Consider the following 22303-nt stretch of genomic DNA (forward strand, 5'->3'; position numbering starts at 1 on the left):
TAGAAATATCAAGCTAGTCAATTTAATTAACTTACAAAATATTAAACTTATGTCAAGCTTAAGAGAAAAAATAAGTTGATTCCACTGTAGTCTTTGCATTTAAATTGTCAGGTTGAACTCATTTTAACTTCTTTATAGACTGTTAGTTTTAATCTACTGCAATGCTTCATATTATATAATATCATCATATGTGCACTATTTAAGAATTTACAGTATGTTCTATTGACCTGTTTATCATATATTTAGGAACTGCGTAAAAATATCTGGATATTATTTATATGCTGTATGCCACATTTGTTCATAAATAAACACACATGCACAGACATGAAGCGCACTTACTACTTTCCAGATCCAGATGTTAAAACTACCGCTGCTCATCACGTTTAGCAATAAACAAAGCAATTCACCTCAATGTTTTTTCCCTCGGTTCCAGCTCGATCCAATTCTCTGCGTTTTTATCTTTGCAATTTTTGTCCCTGCCTCCTCTGTGAATCTGATCCCACTGACCCAGCGCTTTTCCTCAGTGTCCTGCTTTCTGCTGACCTCACAGTAGAGGAAATGTTTTGTTTGATACTTAAGTGTGAAGAGATCTGCGGCCGCTCTGCCAAGTCTCATTACTCACCACCATGTTCGGCTGCGTTACATGAAGCAAACCCAAGAAGGAGGGAAAAAACGGGAGAGAGACAGAGGAGGAAAATGTTCATACTCTCCCAGACAGACGCAGTCATCGTGATCAAAGTTAATTGGCTGCAATTGGCTGGTTAAATATTTCCTTATGGCCCGACCATGTAGAATCCATCGTAGCTGCACTTTATTTAATAGATGTGCCCCAATCATTTGAAAAAAAAAATGGCAGTTTGTGACAACGCTTAAATGTGGTTTTGCTCAACATCTGTCCTGTGTTTTGATTTCTTTTCATGTGTGATGAAACCGTTCACAGATGAATTGGCAGCTCAGACTGCTTATAAAATTATTTAAAAAATGCAATGTGTATATTTCTTCTGCTCTAGCTCAGATTATTAGATTTTGTTTTGACACTTTAAAGCTTTAGATTTTTTTTTTTGCAGACTATTATGACTGAAATAGCAATCTGTAGTCTGCTGCAAGAATGCTTTTCAGGATGTCCAATGTAAAGAGCTCTCTGCAGCAGACGCTGCAATGATTGTCATTAACAATCATACCAGAGGAGGAGTGACATTCTCCCGGAGGCGTATTGATCTCCCCTCTTAAACTGAGCCGGGCCAGTGTGAGTGTTAAGTGCCAGCCCTCAGCAATGCCTAACCAGTTGTGTTTCCTCTCTGCTGATTTACAGTCCTCCATCTCAGATAGAGCTAAATAGAGTCCAACTATAAATACCGCAGCCAGCAGCAGTTATGTATTTAAGCATGTGCAGAAATGCATATGGTCCATCTAATTTAGTCTAAGCCATAAAGGGAGACCCCAGAGGCTGTGCAGAAACACAGGTGCAGAGTTAACGGTGTGTGTGTGAGGGGTCCATCTAAGTCTTAACACTGTTGTCCTGCCAGCCTCTGCACAAGAACATTAAATATGGACTTCGCTATGTGCAGCTCCAGATTATTTTGCTTGTATGAAAATGATAGTTTTAGAGCAGATTAATCAGATTTAAACATTTTAAACACACTTAGAAATTGAACAGCTGATGTATGACGTATTCCCTCTCTGCCAACAGTGCCAACTGTATCACTGCACAGAAGGAAGTGTGCATCTACTTATGGACGAGAGGTTACAGCTAAGCCAAAGAGGATGGCATTAATGTTTGCATCCTGCTCTGTGATGAGCTCAAGCCTCTCTTCTTACAAACTGCTCAAAATAGGGTCTGTGGTTTACCTTGAGTAACCATGTCACCAACCATGTTTCTGTAAAGAGACATTTTTTCGAATGAAGTGCCATTCAGTCACATAATACTGGAGAGAAGGCGGACATCTCTACAACCGATATCTCCAAAACTCGGCAGCTCACGCCAAAACAATCTATATGCATAAATAGCACCACAATCGAATGAAAAATACATATTTTTGATTTTGGGGTGAACTGTCTCTTTAAGCTTAATATTGTAATATTGTGCTCAGCTTGCCAAAGGCAGAGCAAACGCTGTACTCTCGTGTATAATGTGCTCGAGTGTGTGTGTGTGTGTGTGTGTGTGTGTGTGTGTGTGTGTGTGTGTGTGTGTGTGTGTGTGTGTGTGTGTGTGTGTGTGTGTGTGTGTGTGTGAATGGAGGCCGGACCGTGTTGATAGAGCTGGTGAGTGACGATTCAGAGGAAAGTCATAAAAAGAAAGAGGGCATGCCGAAGGGGTCAACAGGGATCAGTTTCACCCTTACGTCTCTCCCTCTTTCTCCTCTAACCTTTTTCTGGATCAGCGCTCTCTTTTTTCATTCACTGTCGAGATAGAATTGAAGGTGCGTCCCAGAAATACTGCGCCTCCCCGAAAGACTCCCAACACACACACACACACACACACACACACACACACACACACACACACACACACACGCACACACACACACACACAAATCTCTCTATTGATCGTCCTGCTCAAACCATTTGCTGCTTGGCCCTTTAAAGGACGGCTGTAGTATTGTATGAACAGCACAATCTGTTTTTTTCATCAAAAATGCTCTCAGTGAGGGAAGTATTAGGAAAGTAATTCAAAGCAATATGATCCGTATTGATGTGATCTCCACTGTATTAATTTCCTTATAGAAGAAGTTGCATTTCAATAGCCACAGATAGATAAACATATTATATCTAAAGCAAAACTTGATACAAAATCATTAATTTTGTATTTTTTTTAAATTTGTTTTTAATTAACATCTCAATAGAAAGGTAATATTTATAATTTCTTGCTTCTTATATTTTCAGAATTAATAACCTTTTAATATTTTTCAAAAATAATATAGTTTAAGGAGGGTTCAATGTTAATGGATTTTTTTTCATTGAACAATTTGTTCATCAGTGGTTATGACATAACAACAAAATTAAGTTGTTATTAAGTTATTAACTTAATTGTCATTTTTAATCTAGGGCGGTAATGTCTGTAAAATGTTAAAACCCAGTGATATTTAGTTTAATGTGACAATAAATACATAAAAGCGGGGAGTGTCCTTATTTTAGAGGATGAAAACATTACTTTCTGCCATTTTTAAATGAAAATTACTTTAACCATTAATCAGTTATCAAAACAATTTAATGGTTTCATTCTTTTCTACCACTTGTCCAGTCAGGCAAGTGAGTCGCTAGATATACTGGCTCAACATGGCATTTTACAAGCCCTGAACAAGCGGGCAATCCGTATTGCTTAGCTGTGGACTTCTACGAATGAATTGCTGAGAAGATTTGTTGCTCATCTGTGTGTGTTGTGGAGTTGGATGTGGAGCTAATTGATGGTCTGAAGTGATGTGTGTAATGAAGCCCACTGAGGCCGAGCTCGCTGGGAAGACTGACAGCTCCGCTGTGACTCAGGGTGTGAGTTTACTGTAGGTGCACTGCTGCAGCCCAAACGCTAACGCCGAGCGGTATGTGGGAACCAGGGGCCTCTCTCGCTCTGGCCGAGCCCCCTGTGTTCCCCTCACAGTGGGGTACGGGGGCTGCCGTCTCCCCCTTCCCTGGGTGAGAAAACAACCCTCCCTGTCTGGAGGATAAAGGGCATGGGGCAAACCACTCACGGGGAGCGAGAGGGGGAGAGGTCTCTAAAGGTGGGAACATTTTAAATTAGTCCACTGATGCCTCCATGCTGTGTGCAGCACTCTCACACACATGCACTCTTAACACGTTGCGCTGAATACACACACACACACACACGCAAACCCATACATACTGTACAAACACTACTAAGTAGAACTATATAGGGTTCTTCAGTTTGTCCCCATTGGAGAACCCTTTTTGGTTTCTGGTAGAACCTGTTATAAAGGTTCCACTTGAACACCTTTCACGGGGTTCTACCTAGAACCCACCATAAAAAAGTTATACCTAGAACCTCCTATGAAAGGTTCTACAGAGAATCTGTCTATGGTGTAATGGTTCCAATCAGAACTGTCTCTGTTTTTTTTTTTATATCCAGAACCTTTCAGCCATCTATAGGTGCAAAAAAAAAACCCATTCAGGGGGTTTTAGCAAGACCCCTTTTATATTCTAAGCATTTCATCTAGAACCCACACAAGATCATCCCTTTTATATTTCAAGGGTTTGATCTGATGTTCTAACGAGAACCCTTTAATATGCCAAAGGTTTCATCTAGAGCCCACACAGGGTGTTCTACCAAAAACTCTTTTATATGCCAAGGGTTACCAACTTGAACCCATCCTGAGGGATCTAAAAATATATTCAATAAAGGTTCTACAAGGAACTGTATTGTATTCTACAGATAAGGCAAAAATGATTGAATCCCATAGATTGGATATTGTGGTCATCCATCATGTCAATCGAACCCTTTCTCCAAAATAGGGTCTTCAGAAGCAAAAGGTCCTAAATAGAACCTCAGCCCGTGAGAGAGAACCCTTTAGCAACCCTTATTTCCAGGAGTGTACGCACAGACTCTCACACTCTCTCTCTCACACACACACATACCTGTGGAGCAACCCTGTGACACTGTGAGCTGAATGCCTTTTATAGCTCCCAGCCTGCAGTCGCAGGGTTGAAACCTCCTCTGTCACTCTCACCCAGGGGCTGCCTGTTAATGAGAGATGCTGTGAAACGCATGGTTACCTTTTCCTAGTGGCCGAAATGGCCCTCCAGAGCCTCTTAGCATGGAGCCATTCTGTTGGTTTTATGTCCCACTGTAGAGAGTCAGATCCTGTACTCGCCATTCCACATGATTGGTAGCTTTATGGCGTTTTCCTTGATAGTGTGTTTTTGTGGGTTTATTCCCAGTAAGGTGGAACATAACACTAACTGTGCTTTTCATTGAAACATGAAATTAAGTCATTCAGTTGATCGTTTACCAATTAACACTGTGGCTTTGTGACTCAGATTTTTATTTATATTTCAGTTGCACCAACCAGAAATGGCAAAAGTACACACATTCTTTACTTGAGTAGAAGTAGAGATACTTTTGCAAAATAAGATGCTGGTGATTCTCAACTTCTTTACTTAAGTAAAAGTGAAAAAGCATGCGTGAATGATGTGCCAACACTGTCTCTCAGAGTTTGTTTGTATATTTTAAGTAGTTCTTGACAACAAGAACACTTTGGTAATGAAATAATAATAAATAAATCTCATGTCTCACACACCACTGACCTTTTACTGATATGTTCAGTACTTTCAGTACTTGACTTACTTTCAGTAAGTCAAGTAACAAGCATGTTTTGAAAATTTAAGGTGTAGAAAGTAAAGATAGTTGTGTCAAAATGGAGGGAGTAAAAGTAGAAAGTTGTCAAAAAAAATAAATACTCAAGTAAACTACAGACACCTGAAAACTCTGGCACCAACATAAAACATGAGACTGAACAAGCCATCGAGATCTGCACCAGTGAAAAATGGTGAAACCATTCATTAGGACTTCTCTTTTTTTCAATAAACAGTATGCTGTTGAAAATTGCAACAGTGAGCTAAAATAGTCCATTTTCAAATATAGTATATTTTGTCAGATGTGTTCTTTTGGATCTGTACACACTGATGTGGGTATTTCATCATTCGCCTGGCCACTGATGCAGCAGTTCTGTCATGCCACTCGACATAACTCCATCACGTCTCGAGGCGGAGCAACTGATGTGTTTTGGAAAGACTACAGAGAGAAAGTGGAGGTTTTCAAAGCCACCCTGTCAATCTTCGCTCCACAGAGCTCCACCTCACCCCCACCCTTTACCCGCTGTCCTAACACAGCCGATTCATGCACCAATAGGGGTTGAGGGTGTGTGGAAAATATAACATTACTGTCTGGTGACAAATGATGAGATTTAAGAATAGATTTCTTGTCCTGAATTAAAGAGGGAGACGCAGCACCTGCTGAGACAACATGACGTGAATAGAAACTCGCACAAACAACAGTCTGCTTGGCAAGAATAAACTGTTTCTCTATGGATACGTTTGTTGCGGAGGGAAAATGCTGAAATGATGGAGATTTGATATTGTATTTAATGTTGCTCTCCTTGAGGTGTGGTTTGGACTTGCGATGCCAAAAATAGGAAATAATGAGCAGCAGCTCATCCATCACACATAACTAATTTATGTGCTTCACTGCTTACCAGTGGGGTGTTTCTTTCTTCTCCAACTTTTTCAGTTACTACAACAGTGCTTCATTCAGATTCAGATCAACTTTATTATCCCACATTTGTTCCAATGCTCCAGACAGGCACCAGGAAACTCCAGACACCACAGAAAAGAACAACGGCGTATACAATAAGACCACAACATAATCACAACAAAACACATTTGATAACATGGAGGCAGAATGAGACGCTAAAGTCAAACAAAAACAGTCAATCCAACACAGTAAAGTCAAATTTGATAAAGTTCAAAAGTGCATATTATACAGGCTGATGGCTTGAGGAATAGAGGAGTTCTTTCACCTACCAGGGGTGTCACAATTTCTGTATTACATTGAAAATCAGTTGAAATTAGCTTTCAGTTTCAAAAAGTGAAATCAGAGTCATTCTCACAGGATTTTTCCAGAGAATCCAGAGAAAAAAAACACAACACTCCAAAGACAACAGTGTAGCTTACCAGCCATTTTATCACGTTTGCTACCATAAAGAAAATGTAAATAACACTTGTCAGGGTATGAAACCAATGATCTGCTGACTTTTATAAAACAAGACTCTACAGCGTAACAATGGCAAAGCCATCAGAGTTAAAATATGTGTTTAAATCGAATTGAATCGTTGATTTGGACAATCATGACACCTCTCATATCTACTTGTTTTGAGGTTTTTCTGTAGAGGTCTCTTTCCCCATATCAGGCTGCTGCTGCAACTTAGTTGGGAGCAAAAGGGATGGATGTTATCCTGTAAAATCTGGAGAATTTTGTGCAGAGGTTGGTGGAAGTTGCTGGTTGGTCAGTGTGTATAATTTACCCTGCTGGATGTCTTCCCGTGATCGTGTGAATTTTTGTAAAACCAGCATGGATGTCTCTGTACCTGTGCTTTGTTTGGCGCCGCTGTTTGAATTCCGTGGCTGTTCAAGCACAGATTGTGGATTGGAATGAAGTGGGTTCGAAGAACTCTCCCTTTGTTACCCACATCCTGTGTTTGACCCCCAGGTAATCACAGCCACCACCACCCCTCCCTTCCCCGTACCTCCCCTCCTCTCCCCCCCCAAGACAGGGGTGCCTGTGGTGGGAACGGAGAAGGAAGTTGCTGGGGGTCACAGACCGCGGGGGGGATGACAGCCACTGCCGGTGGAGTGGCGGTATTGAGAACCTGCGAACCATGGATGAGCCTTTTTCACATGGCATTAGCTTGTAGGGTCACAAGGAATGCCGTGATGACGGCTGTTATCGCTCACACTGTGGTTTTGACCACCCACCCCCACCCCAACAGCTCACCTGAGAGAGAAGACGAGAGAGACAGGGGGCGAGTCGGGCGGCTTGTATTCAAAAAGTGGGGACTGTCTGCATGGCAGTGACCTAGACCTTCATGAGAAAAGCAGGTCTAAGAGTTTGTTTAGATGTTTGTTAGATGTTTAGGTGGTGGTGGCATTCAGATCAGTTACTTAAAGCTACAACAAGGAGCTTTTAACTGCTTATGAAACAGTCTCAGTTTATTACTGATTCCTCTATATGACCTGTTGAAACCTGTTTGTTATGCAAATGTTTGCAAAATCTTGAATGATTAGTTACAAATTAATTTTCTTTAATCAGTGCATAATCATTTCAGCTTGTTTTGTGTGTAAAAATCATAAACAAACAAGTCAAATATTTCCATCTGAGTGGAGCAGAAGTATAAAGTAGTTTGAAAAAGAAATACTCACGTATTATAAATTCGTACTAAAGCGCAGCGCTTGAGTAAATGTATTTAGTTACTTTCATACCACAGGTTTAGATACGGTCCTCTCTGTGTTTTGGTAACATTGCTGACTCGTCCGTCTTTCTTCTCCGTGCGTCTGACTGCTGCAGTCACCACTCTGAGCTCTTTCCAGGGCTACAGGAAGACTCAGGCCGTCATCGCTGATTGCTTAATGACAGATGCCAAGGGAACAAAGAGGGCTCTGATAACTTCCTCCACGGTGAAGAGTTTTCAGCAGACTGGTGGAAAGACAGGCAGAGGAAGGGAGAGCAAATGATGTAGAGATGGAAGCATCCCGAGGCAGAGGCATCCTGTCTTCAATTGTTGTGCATTTTTCCTGTACAGATAAAGACGGTCCTGTAGCTGAACGAACTCTGATAAATGAAAAGAATGCTGCTGATGAATTTCACAGAAAGACGTTGTGTTTGTATAAGGAGTAATTGCAATGGCTTCTGGTGGAGGGTCTTCACTCCTGAGTACAGTAGGAACATCTGGTGTGAGTTAGCAGTGATTGTAGGTTTTAGAGAGACCACTGTTTGCTTGGTGAGGGGAGAACGGGGGGATTCGATGGAAAAGAGATGTTCAAAAGGTTCTAAGAAATTCTCAGACTGCCCCTCAATGTGCCACCATCTTGAAGCCCTGTCATTCTATTGTTGGTGTTGTGCAAACAAAATACTAGCAGCATGTTATTTTTCTTTTGAGCTTTCCGATGAATCCATGGATGTTTTCCATCAACGTATTTTTATGAACACTTTGAAGTAGGGGTGGGAATCTCTCGGCACCTAATGATTAGTAGTATTAGTAGTATTGTTTGTTCTTCTTTGCAGTTCATTGTTGGTTAGTAAACAGCTAGTTTTGCATCTTGTTTTGCAACCTCTACCTAAGAGTTGGGTGATATGTTAAAATCTTCCAACCGGCCACCATCAATTCATCAACTGGCAATTGGTGATATATTACACACACCCACCAGCAATGTGTTCAGCCGGTCGCTAATAGCAGCTTTGTTGATTCATCCAATCATGCAACCCTACTCTACTCTGTTGTGTGCGTAATGTAACCTATGTTGCCAATGTCTGACAAACCTACGCTTTGTGTAGTCCAACTTATTCCCTCCAAAGGAGCTGAAATGCTCGTAATTTGCATTTTCTTTGTTTTTTTCTTAATTGCAACATTTTAAAAGTTTGCTTCAAATTAGCTTGACATGTAGACGGAAACACGATAATAGTCCAGTATAAAAGAGCTGCTTTATCACAAGATGACAGAAATTCAACTGAAAATTATAACTTATTCATACATTTGTATGAAACATATTTGCTATCTGTATATCTTTATTTGCTATTTCATAATCCATCCATCCAACAATTCTGGACTTCCACTGAGCCCATCATCAAGTCCGTCAGTTTGTAAAAATCAAGTGTTTCTTTCCATCCTCTCCACTTCGACTATACGACTGTACTTAACTGACGTGAACCTGCACCGTCCGTGGCTCTGTGGTGTTTACGAGGCCTTCAGAAGTGGCTCCTAATGAGTGTGTGTAAGGGTTACTGTACAACATTACCCACAGCCACCTCCACTATAAGCTTTCCCAGTCCTCCCAGGAAGCCAGTGCAGAGGTTTATGCCAGCCCCAGCTGGGAACGGTAATTGTTGGAGTCTGCGCATTCTGCCAACAACCCCCCTCCCTTCTTTATTCACAGCACACACACACGGAGGTCTCAAGCCAAGTCCAGCTGTTAATTAAGCGTCATAATATCTACAGAATTAAAAACTATGTAAACATGGAAAAACAATGAAATGGAATTTAAACTCTAAAGTCAGAACCTCTGTATTTTTCTTGGCCGTTTGAAATTTTAACACTTTACATTTGTTGAAGTTTGATGTGTTTATTAGCTTTGAGGATTTGGAAAAGTCCTTGAAAAATGGTTCATAATCAGGCAGCAGTTATAATGACTCCAGTTAGGCCTAATTACTGAGACATATTTATGTGTTTCGGGTCATGTTGGGAGTTTTGAGCTCTGGCAGCTAAAATAGGCCCATAATTAACATGCTGAGTAATATTGTTCTCAAATGGCTGTTTTGATCCGTGCTGGCTGTCGGCCTCTGAAAGCAACACATTACAGAGGAAGAACAAACACGAGGAACTATTGTCATCCAGGAGACAGCGTGCAATTAGGCAATGATATACCGGACGAGCTGAACTGAATGGTCCTGTACCAAAGTGAAAGAGGTGGCAGGAGATTTGCCAGTCGGCCGATTGTGTTTGATTCATCAGCAGGTAATTACTAGATAATAGAGGCATTCCAGTCACTTGCACCAGAATGGGAGGTCTTTGAAAGAAGGCTTTATGAGGTGCTTAACCCAAGGTGCTGTTTTTGTTTTCCTAAACAAACAGACATGCCTCTACTGCTTAAGGAATTAAGCACACCAATACCTCTGGCTTGTTCTGAGAAAAATTTGGGAATAATTCAGGAACATAAATTATCCACAAGTTTGTTGGCAGCAGATCTTCAAGCTGGGACAAATTGCTGCTTTCTTCAACTACTAAAGATCTGCTGGTGAGTGTCTGGAAACAGATTAAGCCAACAGGGCTGAGAGCCCCCGCCTGCGCCCCATCTCCAATTGGCAGTCCATCTTCTGGAACGCTTCTGGGGCTCAGAGCTCGCTCCATGTGAGGTCACTTTGGACTCTCTTCCCCCAGCCTTTACCCGCTGCTCTCCTCCGTCTCCACCTCTCTTACCCTTCCACCCCCTTATCGGGGTGCCTGAGCCCCGGAGAGGAGGGGAGCGAGGTCATGGGGTCAAAGTCTTTTCCTCTTTGGATCTTGGGGCTTGCTGGGAGAGGCTTGGCGAGAGAATGGCTGCATTAGAGCAGGGGTTGGGGGTCAAGATTTTAATTCTGTTAAAGAACAGCTGGTTTGAGTTTCTCCTCACGTCGCTCTCCCCTCCCTCTCCCCACAAATCCAGGGAGATGAAAAATTTGTTCAGAGGGGAACCAGTAAAATAAAAAAGGTTTACAGTCCAAAGCCCTTACCCTTACCCTGCTCCAGCATTAGAGAGGAATGCAATAACGTCAGCATTTGGCCTCAGTCAGATTGACTTAAAACAAGGAAGTCCTTTCTGTGTTTTGGTGTCTTAACAGCCGGATGAAACTTAATTAAAAAGCTTAAAAAATCGGGAGGGACTTTTTTTTCATACTTGAGACCGGAGGAATTCTCTTCCTCAAGTTTCAATTTCCATGAGAAATTATTATTTCTCACATAACTTTAAACAGGTGAGAGTGACCTTTTTTGGCAACCAATTTAAAACATCGTACACTGTAAAAAAAAAAAAAAAGTTGAGAAAACTCATAATTTCAAAGCAACTACCTTCAATTGATTTTTGAGTTTTGAATCAAACTCAAAGCTCTTAAAGCTACTACAAGGAACATATTTTGTTGATTTTGGCCCCTTTGGACAAACGTGGTAGTATTTCCACCATAATAACCACAGAATATAACATCAAAAATGAAATCATCCAAATAAAAATCTCCTCCTTGGTTTTAAGAATAACCATATAGAAACAGCCAGCTTATGTAGGTCATATAGAGGCATCAGTAATAAATTGAGACAGTTTCATAACTAGTTAAAAACTGCTTGCATTAGCTTTAAGCTTTGAAATAAACTAAAGAAAGTTTTGCCAACCTATAATCTCCTGTTGAGAGAATTTACTTTCTTACTTACTGTTTAGAAAAACTTAAATCTTTGAGTTTTTGAAAATCCTGAAAAATGTATTACTAATAAATAAATTAAATGATTCTAACCAAATTTTATAATGGTTTTATTTTATTCTATAATAATTATTCAATTATTAGTCATTATTCACTGTCAGTTCATTTAGTTTTCTTGACAGTTTTTGACTTAGTAATTGTTTCTAAAACAAAAAGAAGAAAAGTAAATTATCTCAACAAAACATCATTAGCTTGTAAATCTTGTTCAGAGCTTAAAGGTTTGTTTTGGGCTAAAAAAAAAATCAAAGATCTATGAAAGTAAATTACCTTGAAATTTAGAGTTTTCTCAACTGTTTTGTTTTTACAGTGCTTTCCAGAGGAACTCTTTAAGCTACTTTATAGAGATATCAAATGCAATCTCTGTTTTTTAGCCTCAATTAAGACTGACTGAAACAAATTGAGAGTTTGATGTCACATTAATTTCAAGACTGTTGTTCAACCTTCTGTTGGCTAAATTACTAGAAAAAAAGGCAGCTTTAGCTAGCCTCTCTCTGCTCTGCCTCATGTGAAATGTGTTGATCTGAATGCCAAGGCAGGACTCCCTCACATTTCGAGCTGGCTGAGGAGAAGGCGGGGGAAGGGGGAGGCACTAGAGCTCTCCTATAAATGGAAAACTAATAACAGATTTTCAGTCTGCTTTCTCCTGCGCTCTTTTGCCGGCTGCCTGGCCGACTGGCCCCGGGGCTGTGTTGGTGTGTGGCGCAGCAGCAATCAGAGGTCATAATTTCATTGGCGGTTAGCATCAGGTTCAATTTTTCTAGTAGGTTACATTTACCAGAAAGTCTGGATTGTGTTACTGTGTACCGGTGGAATCAGTGCGGAGCTGCAGAATCCCTCTACCTTTCCAAGAGGAGCCAGGCTACCCCCAAAGGGGAAGACGAGTGCACACATATGTTTAGAGATGCACACACTCGTGCATACACAAGACACACACACATGCACAGACCATTAGTGCCAAGGCTCTTTATACATCCAGCTAGCCTGCATACATCCTTCTACTGTATGTATATATATCAGTACTTGCAGACATAGCTGCTCAAATGCCAACCTGGGGAGTGTTTAGAGTTGCTGGATTGAGACTTAATTGGTTATGTCTGTGGGTTTGCATATCTTTAGACCCCTCTAGTGGTAGCAGTCCACTCTGACTGATGATGATGTTGGTTTTTGTTTGGACAGAGCTGGTGAGGGCACGAGGGAAGAAAATGTGGAGAGAGAAAGTCAAGGCGAAGGGGATTAAGACTGAGGTGTCCAGCCAAAGCACAGATTCCTGAATAAATATGTTGTTTCTAGTGAAAAATGACCCAGAACATGTGTGCAGTGTCCTTTCCCAAGAAAGAAACCTATTTTAACCCCGAGTACAGTATTTTTTTAAAGGGAGAGTTCACAGCAAAATCAAAAATACATATTTTTCCTCTGTTCTGCAGTGCTGTTTATCCATACATAATGTTTTGGTGTGAGTTGTAGAGTTTTTGAGATATCAGCCCTCTCTTGAGTATTTGGCTCTTGGCTGTTGGTGCACAAAGTGCCAAAAAAATACATTTGAAAAACTCAACAGCAATGTCTCTTTCCAGAAATCATAATCTGGGTATGATAATCCACAGATCCTGTTGTGAGCAGTTTGATGTAGGAGCTGTTTCCTTCTACCAACAATGTCAAATGTATCACCACAAAGAAGGAAGCGTGCATCTGCTCATGGAAGAGAGGCTTGTGCTCATGACAGTGTGAGATGTAAACATTAATGGTGTCCTCCTCGGCTGAGTTGTAATCTCTCATCCATGAGTAGATGCATGCTTTGTCCTGTGAGGTGATACTGTTGGCACTGCAAGAAAGAAGAGCTCCTACAGCAAAGTGTGAATGTATTGTCCAATTTCAAGTCAAAATTTGCTGTTGAGTTTTTCAAACGCATCTCCTTGCTGCTTTGAGCACCACAGGCCAAGTCACATTTATATTCAACTGAAGGTAGACATCTCTCCCGCCAATATCTCCAAATCTCTGCAGCTCACACTAAAACAATCTAGATGGATAAATAGCAGTACATTTATATACATATAATCATTCATTACTCAAAGTGCATGTTTTTATTGTGTTTCAGGAATGTGACCAGGTACATATCGACGATGTGTCCTCTGATGACAACGGCCAGGATCTGAGGTACAACACTGGTACACTTTCACTTTTATTGAATAGTTAAAATAAATTGTGCCATTTCCTAGGATCAACTTTGGTGCAGCATGCGCTGAGAGATTCTTTCTTTGTCTTTATTTCAGTACGTATAACTTTGGTGCTGACGGTTTCCACGCAGCAGCGACCAGTGCCAATCTATGTCTGGCCACGGGTGTGCGGGGAGGCGTGGACTGGATGAGAAAACTGGCCTTCCGCTACAGACGAGTAAAAGAAATCTACACCACCTACAAAAATAACGTCGGAGGTAATCCCCAACAAGCAGCGCTGCTCTGTAAAGAAATAAGTGTGCAGATGTACGTGCCCCTCATTATGTGGGCGTTTGTATGAGTGAGCGTCTGCGCGTGTTCACGTGTGTGTTCTTGAAAGCACACATGCCACACCACTTGGTCAGGGTAAATTTTGAAAATTTCAGTGGTATTCGGAGGGCTGGTCCAACCCAAACAATGTTACCCTGCGTTTCAGGTCTGCTGGGCCCGGCCAAAAGGGAAGCCTGGTTGCAATTGCGAGCAGAAATTGAAGCCTTGACGGACTCCTGGTTAACACTGGCACTGAAAGCACTAACATTAATCCACTCAAGGTAGGACTCCAGCGAGGAAAATTGTACCCAGTCCCATACCGCACATATATAAACTCGCATGTGGTGTAAATAAGTCAACTCCATACTCCCAAGCTATTAAAGAAAACACCAACGCACCAATTTGTCTTTTGGACAGGCGTTTTTGTCTGATTTTGAGAGATAAGTGTGCTAAGGGATCTGACTTTAAAAAGAAGCTGAGATCCAATCCATCATTGCAGGACATGTTTTAAACACATTATAAATTGCAGTGTCTTTATTTTCTGCACAATGTGTTTTCTTTTGTCCTCCCGCCGAGTGATTTAGAATGATGTCATCCCTTTGCTCTCCTCCTCTGTCTCTCTACTTCAGGTCAAACTGTGTGAATATCCTGGTGACCACCACGCAGCTCATCCCGGCACTGGCTAAGGTCCTGCTCTACGGCTTGGGAATAGTCTTTCCTATCGAGAATATTTATAGTGCAACCAAAATAGGTAAATACTCATCTGAAATGTGTGAATCCTCTTGTGTTTTCTCCGCTGTGATCGGTCTATCGCTTTGGGACGTGAATGCTTATTATTTTAGCACACACATGCTACCTAAACGAGGGGACAGAGGCGTGGATGGTGTGGGAGATTCAGTCATCGGAGAGGGTTGATGTTCTTCTATGAAGGAATAGGCCTAATCAGCCTGGGATTATTTTCCTGGAGCTGGGCCTGTGCTGGGCCTCCCCAGGCCTCTCCTGTTCAGTCTCTGCATATGAAACCACTTCTGCACATTTATGTCATTCCACAGCAACAGGACCCCCCCTCTCCTCCTCCTCCTTCTCCCATCTCTCCCCCCCCTTTTCCTCCAGTCCTTCCTCTTCTTCACTGTTTCAAATGCAAAATAAACATCAAGCTTCACTCCTGCACCGTTTTCAGGCCCCGTCAGCACAGAGCTGGAGCCGAGCGTGGCTCAGGGCTCCTCAGAGCGTCCTAACCAGACCCTGCAGCATGCAAGAGTGATTTAGCTGAGTCCATTTGTCCCGTGTTTGAGGAGCAGAAGGGCAGAGTTAATGCTTTTCAGATTGTCTTTATCTGAGGGCTGATCTTATCACATCTCCTCACCGAGCTCAAAGTGTTTACACTCTGCCCTATTTTGTACGTGTGGTGTTTTTAAAGGGGCTCTTGTCACCCTGTGCCTTTGAATCAACTTGATGGTGTTTTTAGAGTGGGTTCCCTGCAAATGTCTATGTGTTTGTGTCCATGCAACGCTCCACTAATGTCCTGCTGTTGACTCCTCCACAGGGAAGGAGAGCTGCTTTGAGAGGGTAATTCAGAGGTTCGGGAGGAAAGTTGTTTACATTGTCGTTGGAGATGGTGTGGAAGAGGAGCAAGGCTCAAAAAAGGTAAGAAGTCTTGGAACAATACCACACTAGAGATATAAGAAAATATCAATACACTTGATGATAGTGTATCAATTTGTACTCAGGTGAGGATAAGCCCACAGCAGCTATTTGGCTTTTCACATCTTACCTCCTTAGTTTAGCTACAGTATGAAGAATGCCAAATTCTGTGTAGATAGATATTTTTTTACTTTTTAAATTTTTTTTTCAGTTTTTAGTTGCTCTTTGGTTAGGTTTAGGAAACAAAACCACTTGGTTAGATTTAGGAAAATATAATGGTTGGCATGGAGGTGTAAATAGCCACAATGGCTGTAACTCATCATGAATGACTTACAGAATGCAAAACGTACCTGCCATGCCTTTCAAAAGAAAGAAATCAGCACTCTAGCTCTCAACACGCTACTTTGCTTTTATTCGTTTATCTTCTTAAATGCTGTGTCAGTCAGTGCAAGAGAGAAAGTTTGTGGTGAAGCACTGTTGGCTTCAGACACCTGGGTGCTTAGCTGCATCATGCTAGGCTATATACATCCAGGTGCAAATAGCTGCATTAGCTATTCCAAGTAGCCTTATTGGCTATTCCACCCTGGGTGCAAATAGCCACATTGGCAAGTCCACCCTGGGTGCATATAGGATCTGCCTATATTCAGACCTTTCACTCTTCAACGCAAACGTAACAACATAAAAGGAGACAGAAAGAAGTAAACATATATTTCCTTTGCTTAGATTTCACAAAATGTAGTGCTATAATGTTGGATGTTACAGAGACTGCGATACAAAATACTTGAGTGTAGGTCTAGTACATATATTAAGTAATCTGGTGAAAACATTTATCAGAAACACACAGAGCAAAATGAGAAAGATAATGTTTGGACTTGTAATCGCTTTCCGTGAGGTCAGGAGTTCAGTATGAATGAGCTGCAGAACACAAAACATACCTGCCATACCTTTCACAAGAAAGGAATCAGCCAGCGCTCCGGCTCTCAACAGTCTTACTTTACTTTCATTCGTTTATCCTCTTAAAGGGCATCTGAGTACAAGAGAGAAAGTCTGTGGTGTGTAATCAGCGCTCTTCCTCTCTTCCTCCGCCATCTCAGGTTTACAGAGCAGGGGAGGGGAGAGATGGCATAATTATATATTCCTGCTCGGTGCCCTGAGCAGAGTGAATGCTGTGTGTGCAATGCTAGGCAAGCCCTTTCAGGCATCGTAAACAGAGCAAGCATAAAGGACTTAAATCACTGTTGATGAAATTAAACAAAATCAACTGTTAGCACGGCACGGATCAAGAAAACCTCCCGTCCTTGTATCTGTTCTGATGTTACCTGTTGGCTCTTGCTCCGCAGTTTGTGTATTCAGCATTTTCTGCCATGTTTGGATGTAAACCAAATGCCGCATGCAAGCCACACACACAGCAAACATGCTCATTAGCAAATTAATCAGCAGCCCAGGAGCATATTTCCCTGACAGTGTCGGTGAGCCGCAGTGTCAGGGTGAAGACACAGAGTTTCCCTTTGAAAAGCCTCCAGCTTCTTTTTCACCTGTTTCTCAGTAAACAACGAGTCGGAGCGTGAGGACAGATGAAGAGTGATTAGGCGGCGATTAGGAAGAAGTAGCAACCTTTCCCTTGGATAAGTGTGTAAAGCAATAGCTCTGCATAATGAAAAGCGAACACACCCTGGGAATATGGTCTGGATGGATGCTTGTGGAAAATGATGCAAATATTTTTACTCAGTCTTGAGTTGTTGGACATTGATGGAAGGATAAGGCTTTTTTTTTCACCCCGTCTGAGTGGTGCGAGTCCCACGACACGCCATGCGGTAAAAGGTTTCTGTGTCAACATCAGAGAGGACGTGAAATAACACAACAATTTCACCCGTCAGGAGGCACATATCAGACGTGACACTGTGCTGGAACTACAAAAGCAAATGTCTAAAAAGTTCTCTCAACCCTCATTCCTTCTCCGTCCACAATCCCTGAAACAATTCTGCCTTCAGTTATTACCATCGCCTGGGAGAGAAGGCACAGATAACATCTCCAGCTTTTAAACTTAAAAGCAAAGACAATTTACAAAACAAAAAGCAAAGAGCTTTTTAAGGGTCAGTGCAGGCTCTCCTAAGCGGAACATATGCCTGGGAGAGGCCATACCTTTGATAAGAGGGGAGGGTAATGGGCTCCACACACTGAGGAGCTGAGGACTCTACCTGACAAGCTCCTTTCATTCTCCACGACTCAGGTTTCTCCCCCTGTCCTCTGCTCGGGAACAACAGCTCATTTGCACTGTCCTAAACACACACTGGCAGGCAGGAGGTTCATTCAAAAGACACTGTGGGGAGTTCATTTGTGTCGAGCTTGAAGACAGATACTGGATGAGTCTGGTGGTATAAAACTGCACGCTGACGCAGGAGAGAAATTAGTTAGAGGTACAAATGTGCTATTTGGCTTCATATGGGGAGCGAGAGGAGCAGCCGGGGTTTGTTATTGATATGATTGCTTTTCCTGGTGAATAGACCAGGCTTACTCCAGTCACTGAATGTGTTAGCTGCAGACTAAAGATAAAATCTGCCTAGTCCTTCTTGAGAAGATGAGCTATGACTGTTGATTACTTAAGCCTATTTTTCTCATCATTTAGCCATTAAAATGTCAGGAAATAGTGAAAAATACCCACCACATTTTCCCAAGGTGACATCTTTAAACTTTGCAAAGATCAAAGATATTAAATTTACAGTAATTAAAAACAGATAAGATCAACAAATCTTTCTTGGATAAATTACTGAAAGGATTAGAACAAAACAAAACAAAGAACAAAACACAAAGACTCCTCATTTACTGCTGCTTGACATTTTTGCTTGAAAATTTGACTCAAACCATAAATTGATCATCAAAATGGTCGGCAACTTTTTTTCTGCTAATTGATTAATGACTAATCAGTGCAGATCTTAATTTGTTTTTAGTCTACAACTCAATATCAAATATGCATTTTTAATATTTCAAGCCAATGTAGTTTTTTAGCATTTTTTCAACGATTTAACTAAAACTTATCATCTGATGTTTTTATTCCCCCCACAGCACAACATGCCCTTCTGGAGGATCTCCAGCCATTCAGACCTCATGGCCCTCCACCACGCTCTGGACCTGGAGTACTTGTAGCACTACACCACCACCGTACACCCGGCTCCGCCTCAGCACACCCTACAACCTTTCACCTTCGCCCTCTGGCCCTCCCGTCCCGTGCTTGCCTGCCGCAGACCCAGCAGCTCAGAAACGGCCCCCCTGCGCTGCCCTGGCGTCTGTCTTCCACTCCACAGGAAGAAAAGAAGAAGAGGAGAAAGGGGGAGGAAAAAAAAGGCTGAGCACACGGTTAATGTGCTGACATACGGTCACACTTCGTCTTAACCCTAAACTTTTTTTTTTTTTTTTTTTTTTTTTTTTCTCTGGAAGCGAAGGAGTGAGAGGTGAATTTATGGCGCTGCAGCTGCTTGCCCTGGTTACTGTGAATTGGCCGCTTTCTGGAGCTGTCAAAGTGTTTTACGGCCCCCTGTTTGTGCCGGGACTCTGTCAGGGTTCACACCTGTGAGGAGAGCAGAGCTACTGACGGGCTACTCGCCTCACCTCGCCACAGAACTCAGCTACAGTAAACCTACAGGCCCGCGACTACTGGGGGTGACATTTCTCCTTCCCCCTCGAGCTCTTCTTCCCCCCTCCCGTCTCTGTCTGCTCCTTATCTGTCCACCTACCTTTCAGTCTCTCCGGGACAGACGGACAAAGCGACTGCTCCTCTGTTGAACTGTCATCCTGGGAGTCCTGCCTGTGCTTCTTATTTATGAACGGAGACTTTGTGAGTGGCACCGATGCGCCACCGAGAAGGTACCTCGACGACAAAAGACTCGTGCCTTTTACAAAGTACTATTGATTTCCACCACAGCGAGAGGATTATGGAAGAAACAAGGAAAAAAGGGGTTTTCTAATAATTTAAGAAAATGACAAAAAACTTTATTTACAATGCTGAGACAATCGTGTATAGAGGAAATCTTTTTTTGTGTGTGTAAGTTTGTAATCACTGGACTATTCCTTCCTATATTCATTTAGGTACGTGCTCTCGGAAAAGGTGGCAATGCTTTTTCATCGAAGTAAAAAATAATAATAATAAAAGGCATCCCATCGCACATAAAAGCTTGTGCGACGCCTGAAAAGTGTTGATGTGTTCGAGTTTTGTTCAATGTGTAGATAATGGGATTTTGTGATAAATCGTTTTTTGTCAAGACCAAAAGCATGGATGTCAAGTGTCAATGACCTTTCATTTGATTCTGTGATGTTTCTCGTCCCTTACAGGAAACTTCAGTCTCATCTTTATACAGCGTAACAGGTCTCCTTTTTAGATTTTAAGGGGAAAGAGGTGGTTTTTTTTTTTGTTTTCAGAATGGTAGCTCACAACTTGTGTCCTTCAGCATTTCACCAGCTTGCAGCCCTGACCCCGTATATTTGGAAGCAAACTTAATTCTGATAAGGGTTTCGGATATTATGGCGTAATGGAAGTGAGAAAACTCCCAAAAGAGCCATTTTAACAACAAATTTGACTTTAAAAAGCAGGCTTGAATAGGTTTTATTATCTTTTATACAAGCGCTATAACAACTCTTGTACAGCAAGCGTAATTTTGTATGATGTAGTGTTTTTATTTGAAAATACATTCTGTGTCCCTCTTTGAAGCCCTTTTCGTAACGCTTCTACATCTGTGTATGGGGAAACCATAATGAACGTTGAGAGAAAAGCCACTAACGTCGAGGGGTTTTTTGTGAACATACAGGACATGTGCTATCGACTGTGAATTTCTTAAACAGAAACCAACTCGTTGTGTTTCTAATTTTTCCCTCCTTTGCACATGATCACTGTTGGCCTTTACATTTCAATTTGGAGCCCTCTCTCCCCCTAACATACCCCCCCACCCCGTCCACTCACCCCGATCTTCTCAAAACAACTTCTTCCCCTGCACTCCAGGGGTATCTACATATTGCTGCTAGATCAAGGTAATGGTAGGTAAATAGAGGAAATGTTTTATAGATTCATACAGCACGCTTTTTTTTATTATGTTGCAATCATAAATGCAAACTGGAAATACTTTACACTACATGGGCCTCATTGTGAAACGCAAAAGATTGTTGTGTCTGCAAAATATGTGTACAGATGTTTTTGACATTATTATTTGATTGTGTTTAAATTAATAAAACTGATTTGTGAACTGTTACATGTTGCCCTCTGATTTGTCATTGAGGTGATACATGGAAGCCCATTTCCACCAATGTGATTTTAAAAAATCTTAAAAGTCATTCTAATGAGGAACTCTCAAAATAATGAGATACCAACTTATATTTTGATTGGGTTTAGGTGATTATTTAATAAGGGTTATCATTACTTTGGGATACAAACTCAATATTTTGAGATACTAATTCATTATTCAACATGGTTTTGAATTAATTGGGGATACAAAATCATAAATTTGAGAGTAATTTGAGACACTAAGACATTATTTTGGGATAGTAACTTATATTTCTTGACTTTTTTCATCCCATTGGCCATAATGGGCTTCCATGGTAATAAATTATTTGAAAATATTTCTCCCCATGGTGTGTGAATATTACTGGAATAACATTATTATCTGCCCCCTGTACCCAGAGACTGACACTTATGTCACAGGCCTGAGCCACTAATCCTACCAGGAAGCACATAGAAACTGGAGCTGGCGCAAGTTTAGACCAAACATCACATACCCACATGTTAATCACATACTTTAAATCTGCCCAATAACTGCTATAAAATATGATGACAGACATGCTTTTCTGACAGTACTTAGTATGACTTAATAATTCAAATGCTCTTTATATTTTTGTAGATGCATTTCTAATAATTTGATATTTTTCCTATGAGACAATGCTACCTTTTCTTGATTGCCTCAACAATGTATAACATGCATCATACGTTCTTGAGGCTCCTGAAGTCGAGCCAATGCTCAGTCCGGTATTTGTAATAGTTCTGTCCTCATAGCAAACGTCTGTAGGAGCCTCCATGCATAATTAACATATATCAGACCTCTCCAAGCCATAGAGCGCTGAGTTAGTTTAAATAACACATGAAAAATATTTATGAGTCTGATTTTATGAGGTGGTCACAGCAAAGACAGTCCAGCATGTAACACTAGCCTGGACAGGGAGGAAAGTGTCCGGCCTCCAAAACCACGTTGGAGAATTAAGCATGCATGGAATTTTATTTAGAGCCGCACGGACCGTTTAATATCCAGATCAATTATGTTTTCAGATGGAGTGGGAGTGATGGCCAGGCTGGACAGAGCAAGTCGGGGCTGCTACCACCGGAATGCACCGGCACAATGACCCATAATGTGCTTTTCCCCGCTTCCGAACAGCTGAAAGACTGAGTAGTGTCTGAGGTCCTGACTGGCCGTCTTTC

The 22303-nt window shown here is 41.5% G+C and overlaps 1 protein-coding gene across 11 annotated transcripts in view; it reads left to right on the forward strand.

Moving 5' to 3' along the window:
• Nucleotides 1–21086, forward strand: part of eya1 (EYA transcriptional coactivator and phosphatase 1) — an 82952-nt gene extending 61866 nt beyond the window's left edge. For all 11 annotated transcript variants that reach the window (XM_084746819.1, XM_084746816.1, XM_084746821.1 and 8 more), the window contains 6 exons: nucleotides 13818–13876; nucleotides 13993–14153; nucleotides 14372–14486; nucleotides 14835–14956; nucleotides 15752–15852; nucleotides 18913–21086. In XM_084746819.1, the coding sequence (XP_084602945.1) occupies nucleotides 13818–13876; nucleotides 13993–14153; nucleotides 14372–14486; nucleotides 14835–14956; nucleotides 15752–15852; nucleotides 18913–18993 (639 nt within the window). In that variant the 3' untranslated portion in view covers nucleotides 18994–21086. The remainder of the gene's footprint in view (nucleotides 1–13817; nucleotides 13877–13992; nucleotides 14154–14371; nucleotides 14487–14834; nucleotides 14957–15751; nucleotides 15853–18912) is intronic.
• The last annotated feature ends 1217 nt before the right edge of the window (nucleotides 21087–22303 follow it).

This window comes from Lutjanus erythropterus, chromosome 21, assembly GCF_056507025.1.
Source record: "Lutjanus erythropterus isolate fLutEry1 chromosome 21, fLutEry1.hap2, whole genome shotgun sequence".
NCBI classification, from domain to species: domain Eukaryota; kingdom Metazoa; phylum Chordata; class Actinopteri; order Lutjaniformes; family Lutjanidae; genus Lutjanus; species Lutjanus erythropterus.